General features: G+C 35.9%; 1 protein-coding gene across 1 annotated transcript in view; it reads left to right on the top strand.

Moving 5' to 3' along the window:
• Window positions 1-21,790, top strand: part of PCCA (propionyl-CoA carboxylase subunit alpha) — a 273,215-nt gene that overhangs the window by 76,345 nt on the left and 175,080 nt on the right. Inside the window, exons 8-10 of the mRNA XM_083884834.1 lie at window positions 6,527-6,563; window positions 12,357-12,435; window positions 19,055-19,157. Of these exons, the coding sequence (XP_083740960.1) occupies window positions 6,527-6,563; window positions 12,357-12,435; window positions 19,055-19,157 (219 nt within the window). The remainder of the gene's footprint in view (window positions 1-6,526; window positions 6,564-12,356; window positions 12,436-19,054; window positions 19,158-21,790) is intronic.

Raw genomic sequence — 21,790 nt, 5'->3', positions numbered from 1 at the left:
TTAATTACTGTCTGCCCGCTGTAGGAACAGTGTTTAAATCAAAGTACACCTATTGAAGGTCTGATGCAGAATCTAATTATAATTTCCTCTTCTTTTTCAGTAAAATATAATTAAAAATGGAGTACAGAGTTTTACTAACAAGAGCATTGGAGAAGAGGAGAAAGTCCTTGATAATAAATGATATATTAGGAGTTCTTCAGTGGAGTCTCTAAAAATATTTTGCTTTAAATTTAACATGAAGGCAGATAGATGTGTTAATTGTCAGGTGTGGATTTGACTTATTTGCACATCTTTACATTTCTCAGGTCGTCTTGTTGGCCAAGGTCTTGACAGCTCTGAGTTAAGCAAAGTTTGTTAAACTGTGTGAAGTTTCCATTTTGTGGTCTGTTCTGATGGTGCATATTTCCATGTGTTGCAAAATTCAGAATGAGGATGGGAAGGGGACATTTGATGGCTCTTTATCAGAATCTACAGCTAATGCTCTTTGTGTAGTTTTAGAAGGAATGTCTTCCAACAGTTTTGTAAAAAAAAAAAAAAAAAAAAAAAAAATTCTTTTTGGTTTGTAAGGTTAAATAAAGTATATCTTCGTTTTTGTTTATTTTCTGCTATAGTGGTTGTGTTGGGCTCTTACAAGCTTTCTTGTGTGTCTTAAAATATTGTCTATGTTAATGTAGTTAAGCTTTTCTCTTTAAAACTTTCCTTTTATAAAACTAAAATGTGGTGCATTATAAAATATTGACCTCCTGGGTTGAAATTTTTTATGCTTTACATGTCAAATGAGATTTTTTCAAATGAAGTTTGAGTAAAAATTTAAGTTGCATGAAAAAAAGTGCAGTAGCTGGATTTTAAACCCTGTTAAAAGACAAAATACCCCCTCCAAACCCCACTAAAACTGAAAGGTAGAGTATAAAGGGGCTAAACCTCCACAAAATTACCTGTTCCAGTGAGGCTGCCTGGAGAACTTGACTAGTGAGAGAGAATGATAAAATCACAAAATAGCTGAGGACAAAATGCCCAAAAGAATTTTTCAGCACTTGTGATGGAAATGGGTGATGTTTGTAATGTCTGGTAGTAGGATGATGCTGCAACAGGTAAAAGTGCGAAGACTTCTTTCTCTTCTGGAGAACTCCATATGAGTTTTGGACTGGCATTTGTGGTCGTGCTGAAGTCTGGCAGTGGCAAATTTCAGGTTTTTGTTGCATGTCTTAGCAGTCCCTTGTGCATGTGGTCCTTTAGCTCTCATAAGATTTAACAGCAGCCAAGCTGTTTTGCATAACAATCTCTGCACTGATATCCTGTATATTCTTCTAGGAATCCTGAAAATAAAGTAATCTAGCTAGGAGATAACTTTGAATTAATCATTTGAACACCAAAAAACATTCTCTAATGCAGAATTAAACACTCAAAATGCTGGTTTTCTCATTGTATCAAGTTAAAACTTACATAAGGGTCTGTTATTCTGCTAACAAAAAAAATCCAAACCTGACAAAGTAGGGCAATGGTTAATGAACAGATAGCCCTGTACCCAGTGCAGCTGAGACGCTTTCTTGTATACGCTTGTTTTGTAGCCCTTCAATTGGCACTGTTTTTCACAACTATCTGAAGTTCCTGACACAAAAAGGAAACTAAATTGATGTGATTGCAATGGGCTGTATGCAGCAATACCCTTAAAACTAAATGAACTGGAATGTAGAACTGATTTGACAACTTCAGTCCTCTGCTATTGAAAGGAACTATGTGGTAGTTGCTTAATCCCAAAGTGTCCATGTCATACCAGTTTCACATACCTCAGCTCTGCATGAGTTCTGGTTATCTTAAGGGTGTTGATGAAAAAGATTACATATATTTAAAAAAAAAAAAAAATCCCAAACCCCCAGTGTGTCCACCAAATAAGAAAAAGGAAACTACGCAGACATTGCCAGCATTATTGTCTCCATCAAAAAGTGGAGTTGCAAATTTTTGGCTAATCAGTGCTTTGATTACCAATTATAGGAAATAAAACTTCTGATAATTAATATGCCATACTTGCTATGGATCTAAATATGTGTCTCTATTTGTTCTGATTTCCTTCCTGTGACAATGTCTTTTGCTCAAATGAATACTCAAATAATTAGGTCATACAGGATGCCTGATCTTTGGTTAGAGCCTGATATTCTGTTTTGCAAATTCAGACTAAGATAGGAAGGGCAAAGCTGCATGATACCAGTTTTAATCAGAACAACAACACACAAAAAACTGGAGACTGTTTAGGATTTCTGCCATTCTGTGGGAAAGCTATTTTAGCCATAATTATGAAGCTTTCAAAATCTTTGAGAGCTCTTTTTCCCAAGAAATAAAAATTTAGAGGTCTTAGTAAGGACTTAGTGTCTGCTTGATGCTTAAGGTAATTAGAGGTGGTTTCAACTTTAAAGTGGCGTTTAATAAAGCTGGAGGAAAACTGCATTCATGCCTTTGACAATGCTAGAAATTAAGACTCGTTGCATATATACTTTGTGAATGAATAGTTAAAGCAAACACACAGTAACAACTTCTAGTTGCTTGATTATTCAACTCAGGACTGCACGGAAAATCTTTGTTACTAGGACAGTTGTCTTTATTCTTGTTAAATAGTGGTGCAGATACTTAGGTCCTTCATGAATAAAGGTTATTTTTTCTCTCTTATGTTGTTTAGCACTTAACACATAGGAGACACTGTAGTTGCTATGGTTTTGTAATAACATCCCAGAGAAGTTGCATGCAGAAAAATTCCCAGTGAGTAGAAATTAAGTTAGAAATTTAAAAGAAGGAAGACCTTCAACAGTATACTTAAAGCTGGAAAGATTGAAGAAGAGGATGCTTGGCATAACAGACACAACTAACCGTTCTTGTACTGGCAAATGCTCTAGCAAATATGAAACTGAGAGTGGAAAGATGTAGAACGGAAAGGGCAGTTTGACAAAGAGTGATTTTCTTCTCATCCCTGGTTCAGTTTCTCAGTTGGCTGGGGCAAGGGTTATCCAGTTTGAACATGTTAAGGTACCCAGAGTCTTGTGCTGTCAGCTACAAAGCCAGCAAAAACATTCAAAAGTAATTAATTTCAAAATGTGTAACTACAATTAGTTTTATAAGACCCAATTGGGAGATGTAGTGGTAAACGGTTTTAATCAAAAGAATTAGCATTAATCAGTGTGAGCAATGGCTATACTAAAGTTAGGGCTGAGATGATGTATTGACTGTAAACAACTAAAGGAGCGTAAGTGACTAGAAAGTGGAGGCTGAGTAATGAGCATAAGAAACATGCTGTGGTGAAAAACTGGCCAAGGAATGGCAAGGGAAAAGTGATTTTTGTATTGTTTCACCATGTACAGCTAGTTTGGTTTTATGGCTGGTAGAACACAGCTGGATGTAGACATGGAAGAATAATGTCTGTGTCCACTTAGTTGCACTGATGTCAGTAAGCACATTAGAGGTCTTCAGCAAGGCTCTGAATTTACTGTAGTTAAGTTTAGGTACCCATTTTAGCTGAATTTTTGCATTGGGATATTGACATTAGGATTGAATGATCACTGTTTAGTTGGAGAGGTTAAGAGACTGGTTCTGGAGTTTCTCTAACACCCTCAGCCATGAAAACCATTATGCAGTTCTTCATAATTAATACAATGTTTCACAGTTCTAGGAGTCACTTAATCAACTTTATCCTGATATTCCCCTACATCAAGACAGTTTTGTTTTTCTGTCTCCACCTGCTGGTACCTGGTTGAGAGGCATGTGCATGAAAGAAGGAAGTTAGGAATTCTTATGCTAAAGGAGTATTTTATTTCTCTTGAACTTAATAGAATCACCTATTGGTGAAAATGCTATGCCATAATTTTATAACTCTTAGGATTTTTATTAACCTCTATCATTACTTGAACACTTTTATTTGTACAATAAAAGGTGGTGCTAAAATTATTTATTTCTTTACAGTCTCCAGTTTTTCTTGGGAAAATGGTAGTGTAGGAGGAAACAGCAGTAAATCATTGAGGACTTTTGCTTTTAAAAAATAATTTAAAGTGTTTTTAGTACCAGTGTGGTTTTGTATATTTTGCACATATGGACATGTGTGTTAGGCAGTATCATAGCATTTGGTTTTTTGCTCCTCCTGGGCTAATATTGTGTATCTGTCATAAGTTCTAAATATTAAGAAGCTAAAAGAGCTGTCCTAATTTTTTCTGATTACTCAAACTGTTTGGTATTTATGTAACTAGCAAGTGAAATTCATGATATTTTAAACGTACATTCAACATGCCTTCTTACTAAAAAAAGATCAAAAGCTTTACCAGGGATTGCAATATGTCAGTTTCTTGGGTTTTTAAAATTAGTTTAACTCCTTAAATCACAGCATATTTTTGTTTTCTGGCTCAGAAATGCTCTTTGGGAGCGAAAATTTGAGTATGCATGGATTTTTATTTGTTCCTCATATCTTGGAGTTTGGGTTCTAATATGTTAGAATTGTAAAAGAAACAGATGTTGAAACAGTGTAAATTAATAACTGTGCTGGGCAGATGACTGAAGTCTTTCAAGTCTGAGCTAAGACAATTAGTGCTGTTGATACCAATCTGCTTGTTACTTAAAGTTGTTGTATGCATGTGTAAAAATACAGTGGCAGTGAAAAGTTCCCCTATAATGATTTGCAGCTTGTCTTCCTGTGGACTACAGTGTATCAGTTAGCCACTTGTTTGCAGGTAACTAAGTGAAAAAAGATTACCCTGTTTGCTTCCCCCCCTTAATTCTATTTTGCAAATATATGGGGGAATTTGCAAGAGAAAAGAAATGTAAAAGTTTCCTTCTCAACTATAATCGTGGCTCTTTATCAGTCATCACTCTTCCTGCATTTTGTTCAAGAGGCTCTAATTGTCTGCATTTGGCAGGTTTAACACTTCCTGACAGAGAGGCTATTAAGGGGAAGTATTCTCGCATAACTGTCACAGGCAGGAACAAAGAACCTTCAAACTCAATGTGTGGAAACCACTAACATTCTTAAATGACCCTTTTCATGCATTTTATCCCTTTAAGCTAAAATTTGGAGGGTGCAGGGTCATGGAAAGCAGCAAGGTGTAATAAAACAGTAAACTCTTGAGGTTTTTTTTGAGGGGGGGTGTGAGGGGCAGGTTTTTTTGCTAGATTTATCTCTTGAGTTAAAAACAATTGTTATTTGGAAAAATCTCATTAACAGATGTGACTGGAGTAAAAAGACTTAAAACTGATGTTGCTTTCAGGACTGCTTTGAACTTAACAAGCACCGATTTGTGGAGCAGACTAGCTAATGAAAGGAAATTAAATTTTCTGACAACTTCCCCTGCCAGCCCCCTTATTCTTCATGGGGCTGTTACTAGGTACTGAAGACTTTTAAAGAGGATTTTGTTTTATTATCGGACATAAATGAACCAGGTATGAACATTTCTTATGTATTTTTTTTAAAGTTCTGACCTGGGTGCTTTTAAAATGGATTGCCTTGAAAGCTTTAAAAATATCAGGTTTCAGTTTAATGTTCATAAGTCAGCCCCCATAGTTTCAGACACACTTAGCAGCTGGTGGTTTCCAGACATTACTGCCTTCTATACAAATTTTTTAATGTATGTCATGGGATAGTATAAATATTAGCAAATTTGGATGGAATTTTCAAGCTTAACCCGTACCGCTGGAATTTAACCCTTTTTCTTTCTAACTTTGTGTAATGGAAATATACTGTTATCAGTAGGAATAATCAGAATTAACCACTGGAGATGAAGTGATTTGGTTATTGAAATGTAAGCAATTCAAGTATCCTGACTTTTAGTCTCTGAGTTTCCCAGTGCTGTTTTCTGTACCAGACTACAGTAGTATGAGACGGCTGAAGCAATAGGTGGCATCAACAAAAGGATTTGTAAAGTTGGCTTATGCAGCTCGTAAATGAAAACAATTATGGGAATCTTCTCCTTTCAGATACAGTTTAAAATGATGCATTTAAGGTTTATTTTGTCTTCAGAATGCAGAACTTTCAAAACTGAAATGCCTGTGTTCTTTCTTGAATAAACAAAACCCATTTGTCTTTGAAGAAGTTCTACAAGGTTTTTTTCCCTGAACTTGAATTACTCCCAAACAATAGAGAATCAACTCCCCCTACTGACAGCAACCAGGAAAACACAAAGAGTACCTGTGAGGACAGAAACAAGCTGGTAGTGGACAAACTTTAACGATCTGATTTATGGTCCATTATTGATTGTAAGCTTCTAAATTCTAGCATTAAATTCCTACAACTGCAGAAAATCATTTTGCGATCCTGGTTGTGTTTCCTGTCAGCTGATTCCTCATTGCTTTGAGTTTCTCAGTGCACTAATGATGAGGTAGAATTTACATTCCACTTATGGTATTAATTTTACATTCCTCTGGCTGAAAAGGGTCAGAAGGTTGTAAAATCAAACATTAAATGAATCGGAGGAGACAGTAGTGCAATATATGACTGCCCTCAGGACACAGTGCAATGGCTGATGGGATTAACGTTGGGTCTCATTTCCTGCTTTTACAGGATGCAGATGAAGCTGTCAGAATTGCAAGGGAAATTGGTAAGTTCTTAAATTAGCTATGGTGGGATTTGTGTGCCTCTCAGCAGACATGGTTGACTAAATTGAATGTGTAATAAGTAATCCCTATAGAACAAATAATGTTTTAATAGTTTTTAAGTTCCCTGTTGCCTATAGGACTGGAGGAATCTAGGCATTAATGCCCTGTGTCTTAAATCATCACATTTGAGCTTTTCAAATGGGACTTCATAGAACAAGTGCAGCCATGATTTGAGGAATGAATGTAATAATGAGTACCTCACTAAAAGAATTATCTAGAAGTATATCTGCAATTGGACATGATAGTCAGAGGTTAGGCATGGTACACTTCTCTTGGTATGGAAACTGACACCAGCGATGTAATGATCGTCATTCTTCATCACTGTGTGGACTGCAACTAGCTTGAATATGATCCAGAGCACCAGCCTTCTGTGCTTGCTGGAATAAAGTCACTATTCAGCTTCTGAATATCTTACAGAATGGTGAAAAGAGCAACCAGCAAATGAGTCTGGGACTCATTTTGATGAAGGTTAAGTGTAATATGTGTTTAATGAGTTTTGGCTTTTATTTACTGAAGCTTGATATTAGTGAAAATACTAAACCATATGCTTGAAATTACACATGTTTTAAAATGCTTTCTAGAAGAAGAATCTAATGTAGTAAGATATCTGATTTTTCTTGGGATTTTTCTTTAATTTTCCCTTTGAGACTGCAACCATGAGAAGCTATTTAGGTTTATCACATGTAGATAAACAACTTTTCATCTGTGTTAAGCGATATTTCTGTACCTTTATGTGCCAGGTAGAAAGTGAGAGTTGTACTTCTACAGATGACTTCTAAGCAGTGTAAGATCTTCCTGCTTTCAGTTTAAGTTGGGGCTTTTACCCTGTAGTGGTTAACTGCCCTGAAAACCCTCCTAGGTTTGTCTGACTTTTAGGCTAACATAATTGAAGTCAGCGTTTCTGTGAGTCAGGCTTTGTATCCTGGTTGTGAAATCCAGTGTTAATGTCATGGGAACATTACCAAAAGAAAGAGGTTATTAACCAAATGGGAATGTTCAGAAGAGAATGGTAAATAAAATTGGGCTTAGTCCTGCATAAAGACATAGAAATGTGACTTTATTTCAGTTCACTTTCTCTTCAATAATCTTTCTTGCTCTTGTGTTTTAAAGATTTCCTGCAAGTATTTTTTTAAACAGTTTTGATGAATGCAAGTCAGAAGGCATGCAGTGACTTTCTAGACACCCCTTTAAAATACATTCTTTTCTAATTTTCTTCTGAGTTCTTCTGGTGTCCTGTTGACTGGTTCCTGTCTTTGATATCAGTAGCACTTAGGAGGTCATTATATCAAGGCAGTCTTAAATCTGTAATAATAAAGTCAATTACAGACATCTGGGTGGTGCTTTATTTAGATGGAAAATTCTTAAACTGTTTTGATACAAGAAGGGTTTGTACTATGATGCCATGTAGTGAAAGAAAAATGTCCCTTCTAGCTTTTTCCACACCCATGTTTTGACAAGTAGATCAGCTTGGTTAAGCTTCTGTCTAATTGTAACCACTGACCAGAATAAAATATAGTGATTTTAATTTCAAAGGATCTAAGATAGAATGAAATTACAGTCTCTTGTGTATATATAAAGTATTTGTTCTTGTGTATAAAGCACTTGATATGCAGTGGAATACTTTCAGATTGTTTCTAATTTCACTAATCCAGACTTTCAGTCTTCTAAGAAAGTTTAAGTAATTCTTAAAAAAATAACCATGGGGTCAGTGCTTAAAACAGAAACTGTGCGTGATGCCCTCTTGCTGCCTGTGTTTTTATTCTGCTTCTCCCTGGTGTGTTTTGGCCAAAGATCCAGTAGTAGTGGAGTATGGCACCTCAGGATTGAGAACACAGCCTTTACCTGTTTCAGTGACTATTATCTATGGATACACATTTTCTAGGTGTGGGAGTGAAACCCTCTTTTTGCTCCTGATTTGAGATGTTTTCCTGTGTTATATAGAGAGAATGAGACAGAGCAACTAGGCTAAATTGGAAATTGGAAGAAGTTCAGGCACAAATTGCTGTCTTTCTTCTCTTATGTGTTGGTGTGGGCTGTTGTGCTCTTCTGATCCTTTCTGCTTAATTACATTGGCCCTTTTCCCATGCTGCTTTTAGGTCTATTTGTAGAATTGTACATTAAGAACGGTTGGATTCTTAATTCGGAAGCATCGATGAAACTCCAGAAAGTTTGACTCCTCTAATTGAAAGCATTGAACAACTATGAAATGCAGTCATTTAAAACTAAATGGAAGTCTGTACAAAACTGAAGAGATGAGCAAGATTTTTTTTGGTCATGTTTTATTTGACATGGGTTTAGTCAGTGCTAATATTTAATAATAGGTATTGAAAAGAATCTTATACAGCCACATGCAATATTGCTCAAACTGATATTACACAATGTGTTCTGTGGTCTACTACCGGCGCTTTATAAAAAATGGGTAAATGACATCCAAAAGCAATGGTGGCAAAGGATGGGAGCTAACAAATGCAGGACATCAGAAGTTTGTTTACTCCTTTTATTATTCAGATTCTCAGAACAGTAATTGTCCTGGAAACAAAGCTCAGAAGTTCTAACTTCTGAGTACCTATTTAGCAACAAAAGCAGGTGCAGTGATCTTCAAGTCTGACTTTTTTGCTTTCTTGCCTCCTAATATCTTTAGACCCATCCTTAATAGACATCACAAGAATGGAAAACTATAAAACAAGATTAGGTTTTAATCTCGGATGGAATTTTAGTTTCATATAAATTGGCATCTAATTTGAGGGAAGGATTGAAAACGTAACATCTATTCAAAAATGTATCTGCTTTGTGACTCTTTTCATTGCTGTTGTTGTGGATGCTTAAAAATGGTGTCAGAAATTGTTCGCATGCCTCTTCCTTCCCACAACTAACCCAATCAATCCATTTGAACATACTTTAGCAATTTTGATTGCTGCTGAATAGTACAAAAGTGTAGAATGTTGAGTAATGCATTCTGATCCTAGTATCCTATACCCAATATGTATCAAAACTTAAATTTTACAAGGCTTTTCTTTCTGTCTTTGATATTGGCTAAAGAGCTGCTCTAAAGCTTAGTTCAGCACCTCCAAGAGCAAGAAGTGTGTACCCTCATATTTGAACAAAAGATCCAGTACCCTTGTTTTCAGGGGACTGGCTAATTTACATGCTAACATGCAGAGGTCTGTTGCAATTTTTCCTTCTGAACCAGAAAAACTATCTATTTTTTCAAAACAGGCCTTGCTTCATTTTTAAAAAACTTATTTTTACTTAAAATTTTTACTTTTATTCTTGGGAGTCTCTAACTGCCTTGCCTTACCTTACAAGTACGGCTGACATATAATCACTGTATATAAAAGGTGTGAGGGAGTGGAAGCAAAGTGGTACTGCTCTTGGTGAATGATACTAGTAACCCATGTGTACTCTGATAATTTAACCGTGTGAGTTGTGATATATTAATTACATTTTGAAGCATACAAAGACTTACCAAGGCTCATTTTCAACATGCCTATTTTGTTTTGGAAACTAAAGAACAGTAAATTAGGACTAGATTCTGCTTACGTAATTAAAATCAGCAAACCATTCAAGAGACTGATATTGTTAGACTGAAATTGGTAGCATAATAAATGATGATTTTTTCAAGTACACGTAACACTGAATGAAATAGATGAAGTGATGGAAATTGCTTTAGTGCATCTGCCATAATAAGGCTTAAAACAATGCTTATTTCAAAATTTCACTCTTACAGCTTTTTGGGTAGGACAGAGTCTCCAGACAGTGATAGTGTTGCCGGAGATTCGCTAGTGTTAACCAGTAAAATCTCATTTCTTGCATGGAAGTTATACAAGATGTGCCTTTAGTTTTATTTCAAGATAACCAGTGACTTGTGTGGGGAGCCTGGCAGCTGTCAGGGATGTGGAGATGCAGCTAGAGCATCAATAAAATGCTCTTGTGTAGGTATTACATATGCTGCATTTCATAAAAATTGGTTGAAGTTCACTGTTGCTGCATGTAATCTAGAGTTATTTTGCCTTTACCCTTTAATCTCTGGGATTGTAGAGGCCTGGATCAAGCTCATTGTTACTCTGTGGCTTATCCTGTACCCTTCAATGGGCAGTATCAGATACATCGTAAGAAAATCTAAGAGAGACTCTAGAAAGGTTATTTGCATGGCTCTGTTTGGTCTTAACCTTATATGTTGTAACAAGAGACTAATTTAGACTCCAAGGCATGGAGATTTATAGCCTTTTGGTAATCCATGGCTATAGGTGCTTGGTTTGTGCTCTACATATGCTAAACTATTACCTCTCTACAGCTTTCAGCCATGTGAATGCTTTACAACCTGGGGTTTCACAATCTAATAATGTGTTAAGTTGGAAAATATTTTATTGATTTTTTTCCTGTGTCTTTGTTAATTTAATGTTCTTTTGTACTGTTGCTGCTTTCCTGCCTTCCAATCAACACTACCATTTCTTATGCTTGTCTCATGCCTTTTTTTTTTTTTTGTATCTCTGTCAGACTTTTTAAAAAAACAAAGGTCTTCCAGATCTTGCTGGTTTTAATTATCTTCTCCTGAACCTCTTTTCAGTTAGATCACTATGAGGGGGAGGTGGGAAATTGTATTGCTGTCACTTAACGAAGCAAGAGTAGATCTACATTCCAGAAAGAAACTGTAAATATAAGTAATACATATGACAGTAGACTGGACCACTTCTAGGAACCATATTCAAATATCTCTTTCTGTCCCCAGATCAAAGCCTTTTATAGAATATATCTTCATTTCTCAAGGACTGATAGATTCTTCTTGGCAGCTGATCTCAGCTGGTCTCATATTTGCCTAATGTTGTGATTTTCATTAAACATAGTGGAGACCAAGGGCATGAAGAATTTTCTGCTATCCTAGAAATGTCAAAAGCATTTTAATCAGATCCGTGATTTTTATTTTTCTGCATATTCACGTAGAGAAAGGTGAAGTTCTCTGGTATGACAAAATTGTTTCAGGAAGTTGCTTTAAATGAAATTTTTTGTATTAAAAGGTAAACAATCATTACTAAATCTGCATTTAAACTGTGTACTTTGTTACTGTAATTTTCTAGCTTTCAGAAATGGAAGGTCCTGCCTCATATCCATATTACAGTACCTTGTTCTACCAGTAAGATACTGCCAGTTATGTACAATGCTGACAGATTTATACTCTTTGTTTTTTCTTACTGCATGTCAGTTTGGAGAGAATACTTTTTTTATTGTAAAAAAAAAAGTAATCTGTTTTCTGATACTGTTGTATAATATCTAAGCAGCACAGCTCTTGAGCTGCTCCATTATTTCAAATGGTGCTGCACTAGAAGTGTTGATAAGGTGCATATTTGTTTACTCAGTCTTTAGACTTAATTTATGAAGATCTACTCATTTTTGCTATTAATTAAAAATATTATTTAAGCAGCAACAAAGGAAAAAATGTTACTAAAAAAATGTCAAATGCTTTATTCATAAATCACTTCATTATTTGGGAATAATTCATTTAGTTTGTTTTTGGTATAAATGAATTGGAGAAGACAGCCTTTCTTGGCTGTAGAAATTACTGCACTGACAGCTAAGTTTTGAAAAGAAAAATTTCTCCTCTGTTCTCCCTGCAAACAAAGTGTTTTAATAAACGAAGTTATTGTCTACTGGCTTTATTGGACATGTGGTCAGTTGTCATGTTCCTCTGACCAACTGAACAAAGTTTGAACTTCTGTCTAATTGTTCCCCGCTGTTAGGCTACCCTGTCATGATCAAGGCCTCAGCAGGTGGTGGTGGGAAAGGCATGAGAATCGCTTGGGATGATGAAGAGACCAGGTGAGATGCTGTCCAAAAGCTTGCCTTGATGAATGCTGCAGTTACTGAAGTTCCATTAAGCCATTGTGAGCTGACAGTTGAGCAGATATGGAATGCTAGACAGAGAAACTGGATATTATTTGGTTTTCTCCCTTTGGCATAGTGAGAAATATACTTTGGAAATTTGCATGTGCCTATTTCTAATTAATTATTGCATAAACCTTACAAAACACTGTCCAATAATTTGAGTAAAAAACCAATATTTATAACTGCTGTTAGTTCAATGTTAGACTGTAAATAATATTTTGCTGTATGCCTTTCAGAATTAGTATTCTCTGTGTTAAGTAGAGTATTTATTGGCCCTGATTCACAAACATTAATGCATGCCATTAGTTCTGTTAAAGTTGATAAGAGTGATAATTCATATGTGGGAACACATACGATGTTGCCAGAATGTGCTCTAATAAATTGTATACTTCTGTATTTAAAGCATTTGTATCAGCAAACTATTGTATTTTTGTCTGTTTTGAAACAACACACATTTCAACACGTAGATGTTTTCATGTCTCTTATTGGTTGTCTAAATCCTGAACATTTCATGTTGCTTTGTTGTTGACCCAGAATTTTACAATCTATTCTCTGCTGATGTTCTGGCAGTGAGGAACCTGATTTCAACTCTGTGTGCTGCTGATCTCACAGAAAAATGTATTTTCTGATTTTTCAAAACTTGTAATGAAAAGCCTAATTGATGCAAAGTAACCTGATTGTTTTCCTTTCTGCACAGAGGGAGCAGCACATGTGCTGGAGTCAACTCAATGTACAGCCGAAATTTTCCTTAGTTTAATTTAGTCACCTGCAAGACGTCCCTGTCTCTTGTTAAATTTTTGTTTGTCAAAACCTAAAAATTGGATGAAAGAACAATGAATGTCTAGCAGTTAAATTTTAGATTTAAAGAAAACATGGTGGGTTTATTTGTACCTTGCTCTGTCTAGTCCATTTATATTCAAATCTAAACAGGAAAATAGTGTATCATGCATTAGAATGAAGAGCTAGAATAATTGCTTTCTTAAAAGGATACTTTGTTGCTACTGCTTTAGAATCTAAAATTACTGCTTTGATCTTGTTCAGGCAGCAGTTCCATCTGTTGGACTTTAAGGGAAGGAATTCATTTCTTGTTTAGCTCAGAAAGGAGTGAAGGAGCTTGATAAAGTAACTCTTTTAAAGTAAAAGTGGATCTAAAATCATGGTTGCCAACTTATTTTGGAGAAAGGCAGTGGTTATGGTTTAGACAGTCACGTGGTAGAGCTGATTGGTACCAGTAGAAGCCAGCTAGGGATATTCTTTTATGTACATTTGCATATCACTAAATTAATTTAGTGATATTACTTTGACTCAGTCCTATTTAATGATAATTTGAACTGCTTGCCTTGTTTGAAAGCCTTTGAATGATAGAATATCTGGAATTGAATGGGACCCACAAGGATCATTGAGTCCAGTTCAATTCTGAAGTATCATTCAATGGTGTGCTACTTGGAGTTGTTACAATAATCATCTTGGTTACTTATGCAAGCCTTGTCTTTATAGTGTAATGTTAAATCTAAAAGGTGCTGAGAAGAACACCCAGACAGTTACAGATCAATACTTGAATAAGTAAAATCAAGTTTACAAAATACTTGTTGCAGGAAGAGGAAAGTGAGTTTTAAGCAAACTTGAAGACAAACAGATTTACGCTGTAAGTGAAGTAGAGCATTTGAGTTTCTCTTCCAGTCTGTCTTTCAGAATACCTGTAAGGTTGTAAAAGATTTGTTGTACATATCCATGAGTTGTGTTACAGATCTAAAATTGTTCCTTTTTATGTGTCTAGAAAACACATGACTTGAGTGTTTTGAGGGTGACTCAGTTGTTACTGACAAAACGATGTATTGGATAGTTTTAATACTGCATAAAACTACTCTATAGTTTTGCTGCATTCAGGTCCATGTAATACTAAAAATAAACAATTTATCAGCTATGCGTGGACTCTGGAAAACTCAATATCTGAATGGCCTTTTGCATTTTAGGGTTCATAAATGCAAGATGAGTCTGAAGAATGGTTGGTAATATTTTGATCTGTAAACTCGTTTTGGTTTTGTTTCATGAGATTATTTGAAAATACTACTTGAAAACAAAAGTCTTTATATAGAATCATTCCTCATTTGGAAGGGATTCACAAGGATCATGGAGTCTACCCCTTAGCCTTGCATAGAACCATCCCCAAGAGTCATACCATTTGAGCTCTGTCAGGCTGGTGCTGCGAACACTTCCCTGGTTGCCTGTTCCAGTGCCCAACCACTCTCTGGGTGAAGAATCTTCTCCTTGTTTGAAATATACTTTTGGATTTCAGGCTAGATGAAAACTCCTCTTGTTTCAACTGGCTATGTGTACAGTAAGGAGGCTTAAATGTATGTGTGGCATGATGTGGAAATAGCCACTGGAAGTGAAAAAGACCAATCTGAGGAACTTAATTGTTGCTGTTATAGAATTATTCACAGTGGTAACTTACTGCTTCATCTTTCATGTCCCTTAAATATACTAAGTGATGACAATTGTTTTGGATCCTCTGTAATTATTATATTATTCCAGCTATAGCTAAGATTTCTGTTAACTTTCAGGTAGTATTTCTAACAGAAATACTGGTACAGTTTTGTCAGTGTTACAATTTGTGTTTCGAAATAGCTGTTTGTGTACCCTTCACTGTGGATGGCTGCAGTGTTGACCTCATCTCTGGGCAGGGCTGCTGTTGTGTTTTTTTAAGATCTGAGTCCCTCCCAATTCACACTTCTATTGCTTTTTGTGAATTTTAGGGAGGTTCTAGAGTGGAATTTTCTGTACAGTTCAAGCCACTGACCCACATCTGAAATTAAAATAGCCTTATGTTAACTCAAATGTAATTCCTAGCTAGTTTGGAGAAGTATAATTTAGCATGCCTTTTCTTCACCTAATAGATACCCACTTGCAGTTATATTGAAAGTGAAGGGCAAATTTCTGAAAAGCAGTTTACCTTAAGTTCAGGTTGGTAGATTTTTTTACAGCCTGAGAAAGTTCTGCTGTGGTCTGTATCTAAAAGTATTTTTAACTTAGTCATTGATAATCCCAACTCTGGCTCTGTACATGAAGAGCCTCTGTGCTTGCATCCCATCAAACCTGATCTGAAAGGTATAGGCAATGTGAAGTTCATGATGCAGTACAGCAAAACATGACTAGGGCATGTGTCTGACTACACCTCATCTCTATTGTTCCCTCTTTGTGGAGAAACTGGAGGCTTCTTCCTTCTAGCATGCTCATAACAATTGTACATCCAACTATCTAATGATCTAACATAATCTTTAGGCTTCATGGCTCCAAATGGTGGCGTAGCAGCTCCAAAAAGGAATTAAATTTAGGACTCTATCTTTTCCAAAGAACAGATGGAAATTTTCTGGCAGAGATTGTGATAGATCTTTGCATGTAAAGGCACTTACTGGCTTGTAGGTTCAGTATTGGAGGTCATCATACAGGAGCTATTGGCCCATGTTTTAAATTCTGTGGATTTGCAGATAGAAATTAGTTTCTTTAGCTAGTAGCTTCGGCTGCAGACATGATAACCTCCAAGCTGGAAATTTGTACTAAATTATTTTTTTAAGAGTTACCTGTGAAAAACTTGGAGCTTTTTTGTTAGTAATTCCCCTCTATTGTCTCACCTTCTGCAACTTTTCCTAGGTATTGAAGGTCTTGCATGCTTAGTGGGTATCTGTTTTGAAAGTTTTTAGCAAGGGCATCTTCCTGCAACAGATATTTAGAGATGAAAAGATTTTGTCTTTTAACCTGTAATAATAAGAAAATGTAAATTGTTCTGTTTCTGAAATTCTTTCTTGGTGCTTATGCCAATTTTATGAACGGAAATCAAGCATCTGTTCTCAGATTCCAAGAATGGCTTATAATTTCTCTTCTGTGGTCTTGTGCTTGGAATGAGCAGTGGGACTGGAAGAAGTTGATGTGGAATAATAAGTAGCAAATCATTCTGAATCTTCCACTTCCTAAAGCAAAGGATATATGAATTATGCATTATAAGAGGACAATGCTTTAAAAACTCAACAGCACTACCTATTACAAGCCTGCACATTGAGTTTATTATCTTCCTAGTGCAATGCATTTGGCCTTTCAAAGTACTGTGCAAAAACAGGAGTAGATGGGCTTGACATCTTTGGTCTATCCTGCCCAGGTATGTGCCCTTCAGGTAAGGGGAAGGAGTCTGTTGGATGAGTAAAGAACAGTGTTTCCTAAACTCCTATTTTTTTAAAACCCCCACATGTTCACATGCCATCTCCGTGTGTAAACATACGTAAAAAGCTGTGACTAGGTAATTTTAGTTGATTTTTTTTTTTTAATTTGGAGTTAAACTGAAGCAATCTATATTGGTTCTGTGTGTGAAGTCAATAAAATTTGAGTATCTATTGGCTACTTAACTTTATCAGGGTTTTGGAGGGCTTCTACAGTACTAATGGCTATCAAAATCTACTTTTTAACTAGATGGCTCTTCTAACACTGGCCTTGACAAGAAAAAAACTGTTCCTTTACTATTTCCTGATTCTGAAAACTGAAATTTTACATAATGAGTGCAGTCTTTTGTTAGTGTCTGAGTGCCTTGAAAGAAAATTGTTTTAATTAAAGCAGCACTGCTGATCTCAGAGCTGGAGGCAGAAAGTTGGCATGGCTATTTCACTTCAGACAACCACAGGAAGGCTTGTGGCAACATCAGTAATGCTTTTGTACAACTTAAGCTTCAGTGTGAGTAAATGTACAGTAGGGAGAGAGGGAAACCTTATAGAGATCCTGTATTTCCTCTTTATCACTGTGAGTGTTTCAAGGGATCTGGAGACAGCATCTCGTCCAGCTTCATCCTCTGAATAGCATCAGCTCTCAGTTTAAATTGATTGCATAGAGCTTTGCCTGATTGGGTCTTGTCCTGAGATTACACAGCCTCCCTAAAAAGCCTGCTCTGCTTCTTCATTTTTTCCAGAAATCTTTTTCCTCACATCCATTTGGAAGTAATTTTTATCACTGGACAATTGCAACTGCACAGTTCTGTAAGATAAAACAAGGTCAGATTATCAGAGATAATCATTCCTATTAGATATCATTTAAAATGATTTACAGATGTATGGATGAGATGATTAGGCACCTGTCTTTTCTTAACAAGTATTGCAATTTAGATTTCTAATTAGCACACTTCCTTCTGTGAAAGAAAGTCAATTGTGAATAATTTTGCATAAAGCTATGTGACACAAAAATGTTTACAAAACAAAACAGAGCCTTTGATATAGTAGTTAAAATAGCTGTAAACTAGTTTCAGTAAGAAACACCATGTATGGTTGTTTGTTACAGCACTTTGTGTTGTTTTTTTTTGTTTTTTTTTTTTTGACAGATCAGGTAGTGCATAGAATCACTAATTTTGATGTCCCTTTTTTCTTTTTACTAGGTAATGAAGTATATTGAAGTTAAGTATGAATTTAGGAGAGTTGTACATTAGACGTAATCTCTCAAAATTACAACATTGTTGAAAAAATGTGAAGATACACTTTTAAATTCACATGTTTCTCTACCTTTCTAAGTTTACCTATTTTGTGAATCTGTGGTTTGGGTTAACTACATGTAAGAGGTGGAAAGCGTGAAAATTTCAACTTGGTTTTGCTGTAGTTCTTATTCTGGGCACAAGTGTCAGGGATGTTGTTTCAGTAGTCAGTCACACAGAAATTTGACCAAGCTTTTCATATATATCAACGTGAATGGCACTAATATGCCACTTGAGCATAGAGCCTGTAGAAAATTACAGTGAAGCCTTTGGGTCCCTGCATTATGCTGTCTCACCCTGAGAAAGCTGTTCATAAAGTAGTTTGTCAGAGCGTATGACCCAAGGAGTATCCTTTCTGCTATTTAGAGGAAAAAAAAGTTAATAAATAAAGTATCTTGTCATCTTTATTTTGTTTGACTGTGTATATAAGAGAAGAAACAGGGAAGCACACAGAATGCTCTGTATAACACACTTTAAGACAGGGAAAAACTACTAGTACAGCTGGTGTGTTCTGTGAGGTCAAGTATTGCATCTTTAGGTTGTGCTCAGTGGTGGAATTTGCAATGTCTGTAATACTACATTTGCAGTTCTTTAATGCAATTAACCAACCTCTGCTGTTCTTGACTATTAAGAGGCCTGTGTGCTGTAAGTAATGGTGAGCTTCACCTTTACTTCTGTATAGCAACTACTTGGTAATAATTGGTCATAATATTCTATTACTTTATTAGTTTTACAGAAGAAAATGCCAACAAAGAAAATGAATATGTAATTGTTGTAAATGTTCAGGCTTTTTAAACACACTGAAATTTTTTGTGTTTTGAGAATGTTTTGGTTTGGTTTGTGGTTGGTTGGGTTTTTTTTGTCTTTGTAAGAAAAGCATGAAAAAAGGGGTACTCATTACAGAATGAGCTGCAAATGGTATAACTTGGTTTTTGGATCTGTGTGTTGATTAGTGAAGATTGACTGTTTACTGAGATCAGTAACTGTTCTTTCTTGTATACTTCTGGACTTTTAAAATACAGATTATTCTTTTTGTTCTCATTATTTAAGGGAAGGTTTTAGGTTTTCATCTCAAGAAGCTGCTTCAAGTTTTGGTGATGATCGCTTACTGATAGAAAAGTTCATTGATAACCCTCGTCACATAGAAATCCAGGTTTGTACTATTATTATTGCTACTGTTAATTACTGTGTATTTATTTAATGAGATTTGAGCTCATAAATAAATGAAAGTTCAAAATGTTTCAAACACTCCACTAAAAAAGGCCTAGAGTCTTGTGTTTTCCGGTGTCTTGGGTCATTGCTCAAACTACATGGCTATCATGTACAATACAGCCTTCCTGTTTTTATTCTCTAGCCTTTCTTTGGCAGGAAGACTGTGAACTGTGCTCAGTTTGTTGGGGGATAAAAAAAAAAAATCTTATAGGCATCTGTCCTGAAGGCTGGAGGTTTGAACTCTGGATCCTGTTGGACTGCTTGAGTGTGGCAGAGGATGTAGGAGTTCAAGAACCGCCATGCTTGACGATTTCTTGCAATGTCTAGGTGGTTTTGTCAGTATTTTGGAATCCAGTTCTGAAGTATCTAATTCTTCTTGAGAACTCAGGAGGATTTGTGTCCCATTTTGGGCAGTTTGTGGTTTAAAATCAAGTGTATCCTCTTTAACTTCTGCATTATTTCCATTTCTGTCACTTATTGGATTTAGAGTTAAGTCAGGTCTGCTGATGCAGAAAAAAAGTTGTTTCTTTTGGGCACTAGTTCACAATATTATGATTTCAAAATCTGTGATGTTTGATCTTATGTAGGTAGCTGAATTGTATTTGTCAATAGCATTGAGGTATTTCCTGACAAGAAATGTGTATGGAGCATATTCATTTCCTCAACAGAAATTTCCTTTTTTTTTAACACAGAAATTTCATTTCTTTTTGTGCAAAATCTAAACCCTTTCTGTGTTGTGGCACATGTTTGTTTGTTTTGTTTTGGGTTTTTTAAAAAAATTTTGCATAGTGAGATTTTGAAGTAGCTCAATAACTGAGTGAAACAACAACCACTGAGTGAAACAAGCTTGATAGTGTGGAATGATTTCTAAGAGAGCTATTTTTCACTCTGCCAGATGTGTGTCCACAGCCTGATGCTTCCTATGGGGCTAACTTGTATATCATAGAATCTTAGAATGGTTTGAGTTAGAAGGGACTTTGAAAGGCCATCTAGTCCAACAATGGTGGATGCAACAGTGATGCAATGAGCAGGGACATCTTCAACTAGATCAGGCTGCTCAGAGCCCTGTCCAACCTGATCTTGAATGTTTCAAGATGGGGCATCTGCTCCCTCTCTGGGCAACCTGTTCTGTTGTTTCACCACTCTCATAATGAAAGATTTCTCCTTTATATCTAGTCTAAATCTATTATTTTGTGGTTTAAAGCCATTACCCCTTTTCCTGTTGCTACAGGCCCTACTAAAAAGTTTGTCTCCATCTTTCTTATCAACCCCCCTCTAAGTACTGCAAAATTGCAATTAGGTCTCCCCAGAGCCTTCTTTTTTCCAGGCTGAACTACCCCAAATCTCTCAGCCTTTCCTCACAGGAGAGGTATTTAGTCCCTCTAATTATTTTCGTGGCTCTACTCTGGACCTGTTCCAACAGGTCCATGTCTTTCCTGTACTGAAGACTCCAGAGCTGGAAGTAGTACCCTGGTATGGTCTCAGCAGAGAGGAGGAGAAGGGAAGAAGGAAGAGTGAAATGAAGAAACGGTCTGTAAACAGTTAAACAGCAAAATGGAGAAACAGTGTAGAAATGAAATTTAAACCCCACCTTATTCTCTATTGAAAAGTCATGGAAAGGTATATAGTGAACTCAGTTTCAGCGTTGATCTTAGGGTTCAAAAGAGCACCTTTCTGTATTCTCTTGCTATGGCTAATAATTTTTGGCTACCTATGTCTCTTTTTCTTTTTGTCTGTGCAGATCAGTACACCTTAAAGATCTCTTTCTTTCAGTGCTTGCAGATTTGGGAGATTCAGCAGGTTCCTACTGATTCTTCAATGACAAAAATTAGATGAGATTGATTCCTCCATACTTCCATGAGTTCTGGGTAGATTTCACATTGTCTTTGTTCTTTTGGGTTTAAAAAAGAGTTACTCCCAAAAATTAAGTAGTATTGTGTTTACGAAGTGTTGAATAACTTCAGCAAAAATGACTTTGCAATTAATAATTTATAGTTTTATTTATAATGGGTATACAGTGAATGTTGTTTTCCTTATACCAGCACTTTGATGGTACCTTTTAACAATATCATAGTGTATCATTTTAACTTCATGTTCTAATCAGCTTTAGGACATTGACCTTGGGTCATTTTCAAACTGCTGAATATACAAACAATTTGAGACCAGATGCCAAATATTTATTAATTCAGCAGTGACTTTTAAATAGAACTTTTTTTAGCTTTCTTATATTTCTCCAAAGCATTGGTACTTAAAATTATTAAATAAGAAGTTTCCTGTGTCTAGCTATAAAACAATCACTTTGTAGAACATGAGAAAAGACTAAAACAATTAACAGGAAAATAGAGTCCAAATACACTTTATGCTTGAACTGATTTGAAGTCTTGTTCTCCTGAAGTATCTGATAAAAAGTTTAAAGTAAGAGTACGTGGAATGTCTACTACTTGGCCAGACAACAGTCCTACAACTGGAAACAGAATTTAGCTGAATCATGTAGGAGGGATTCCACTACATAATATTTAATTATTTTGGCATGTAGATGTATATAGCATGTCCTAATCATCTAATCCTGCAAAA

Source organism: Zosterops lateralis (assembly GCF_965231275.1).
Source record: "Zosterops lateralis genome assembly, chromosome: 2".
NCBI lineage: Eukaryota > Metazoa > Chordata > Aves > Passeriformes > Zosteropidae > Zosterops > Zosterops lateralis.
This window is presented reverse-complemented; position numbering and strand designations above follow the sequence as displayed.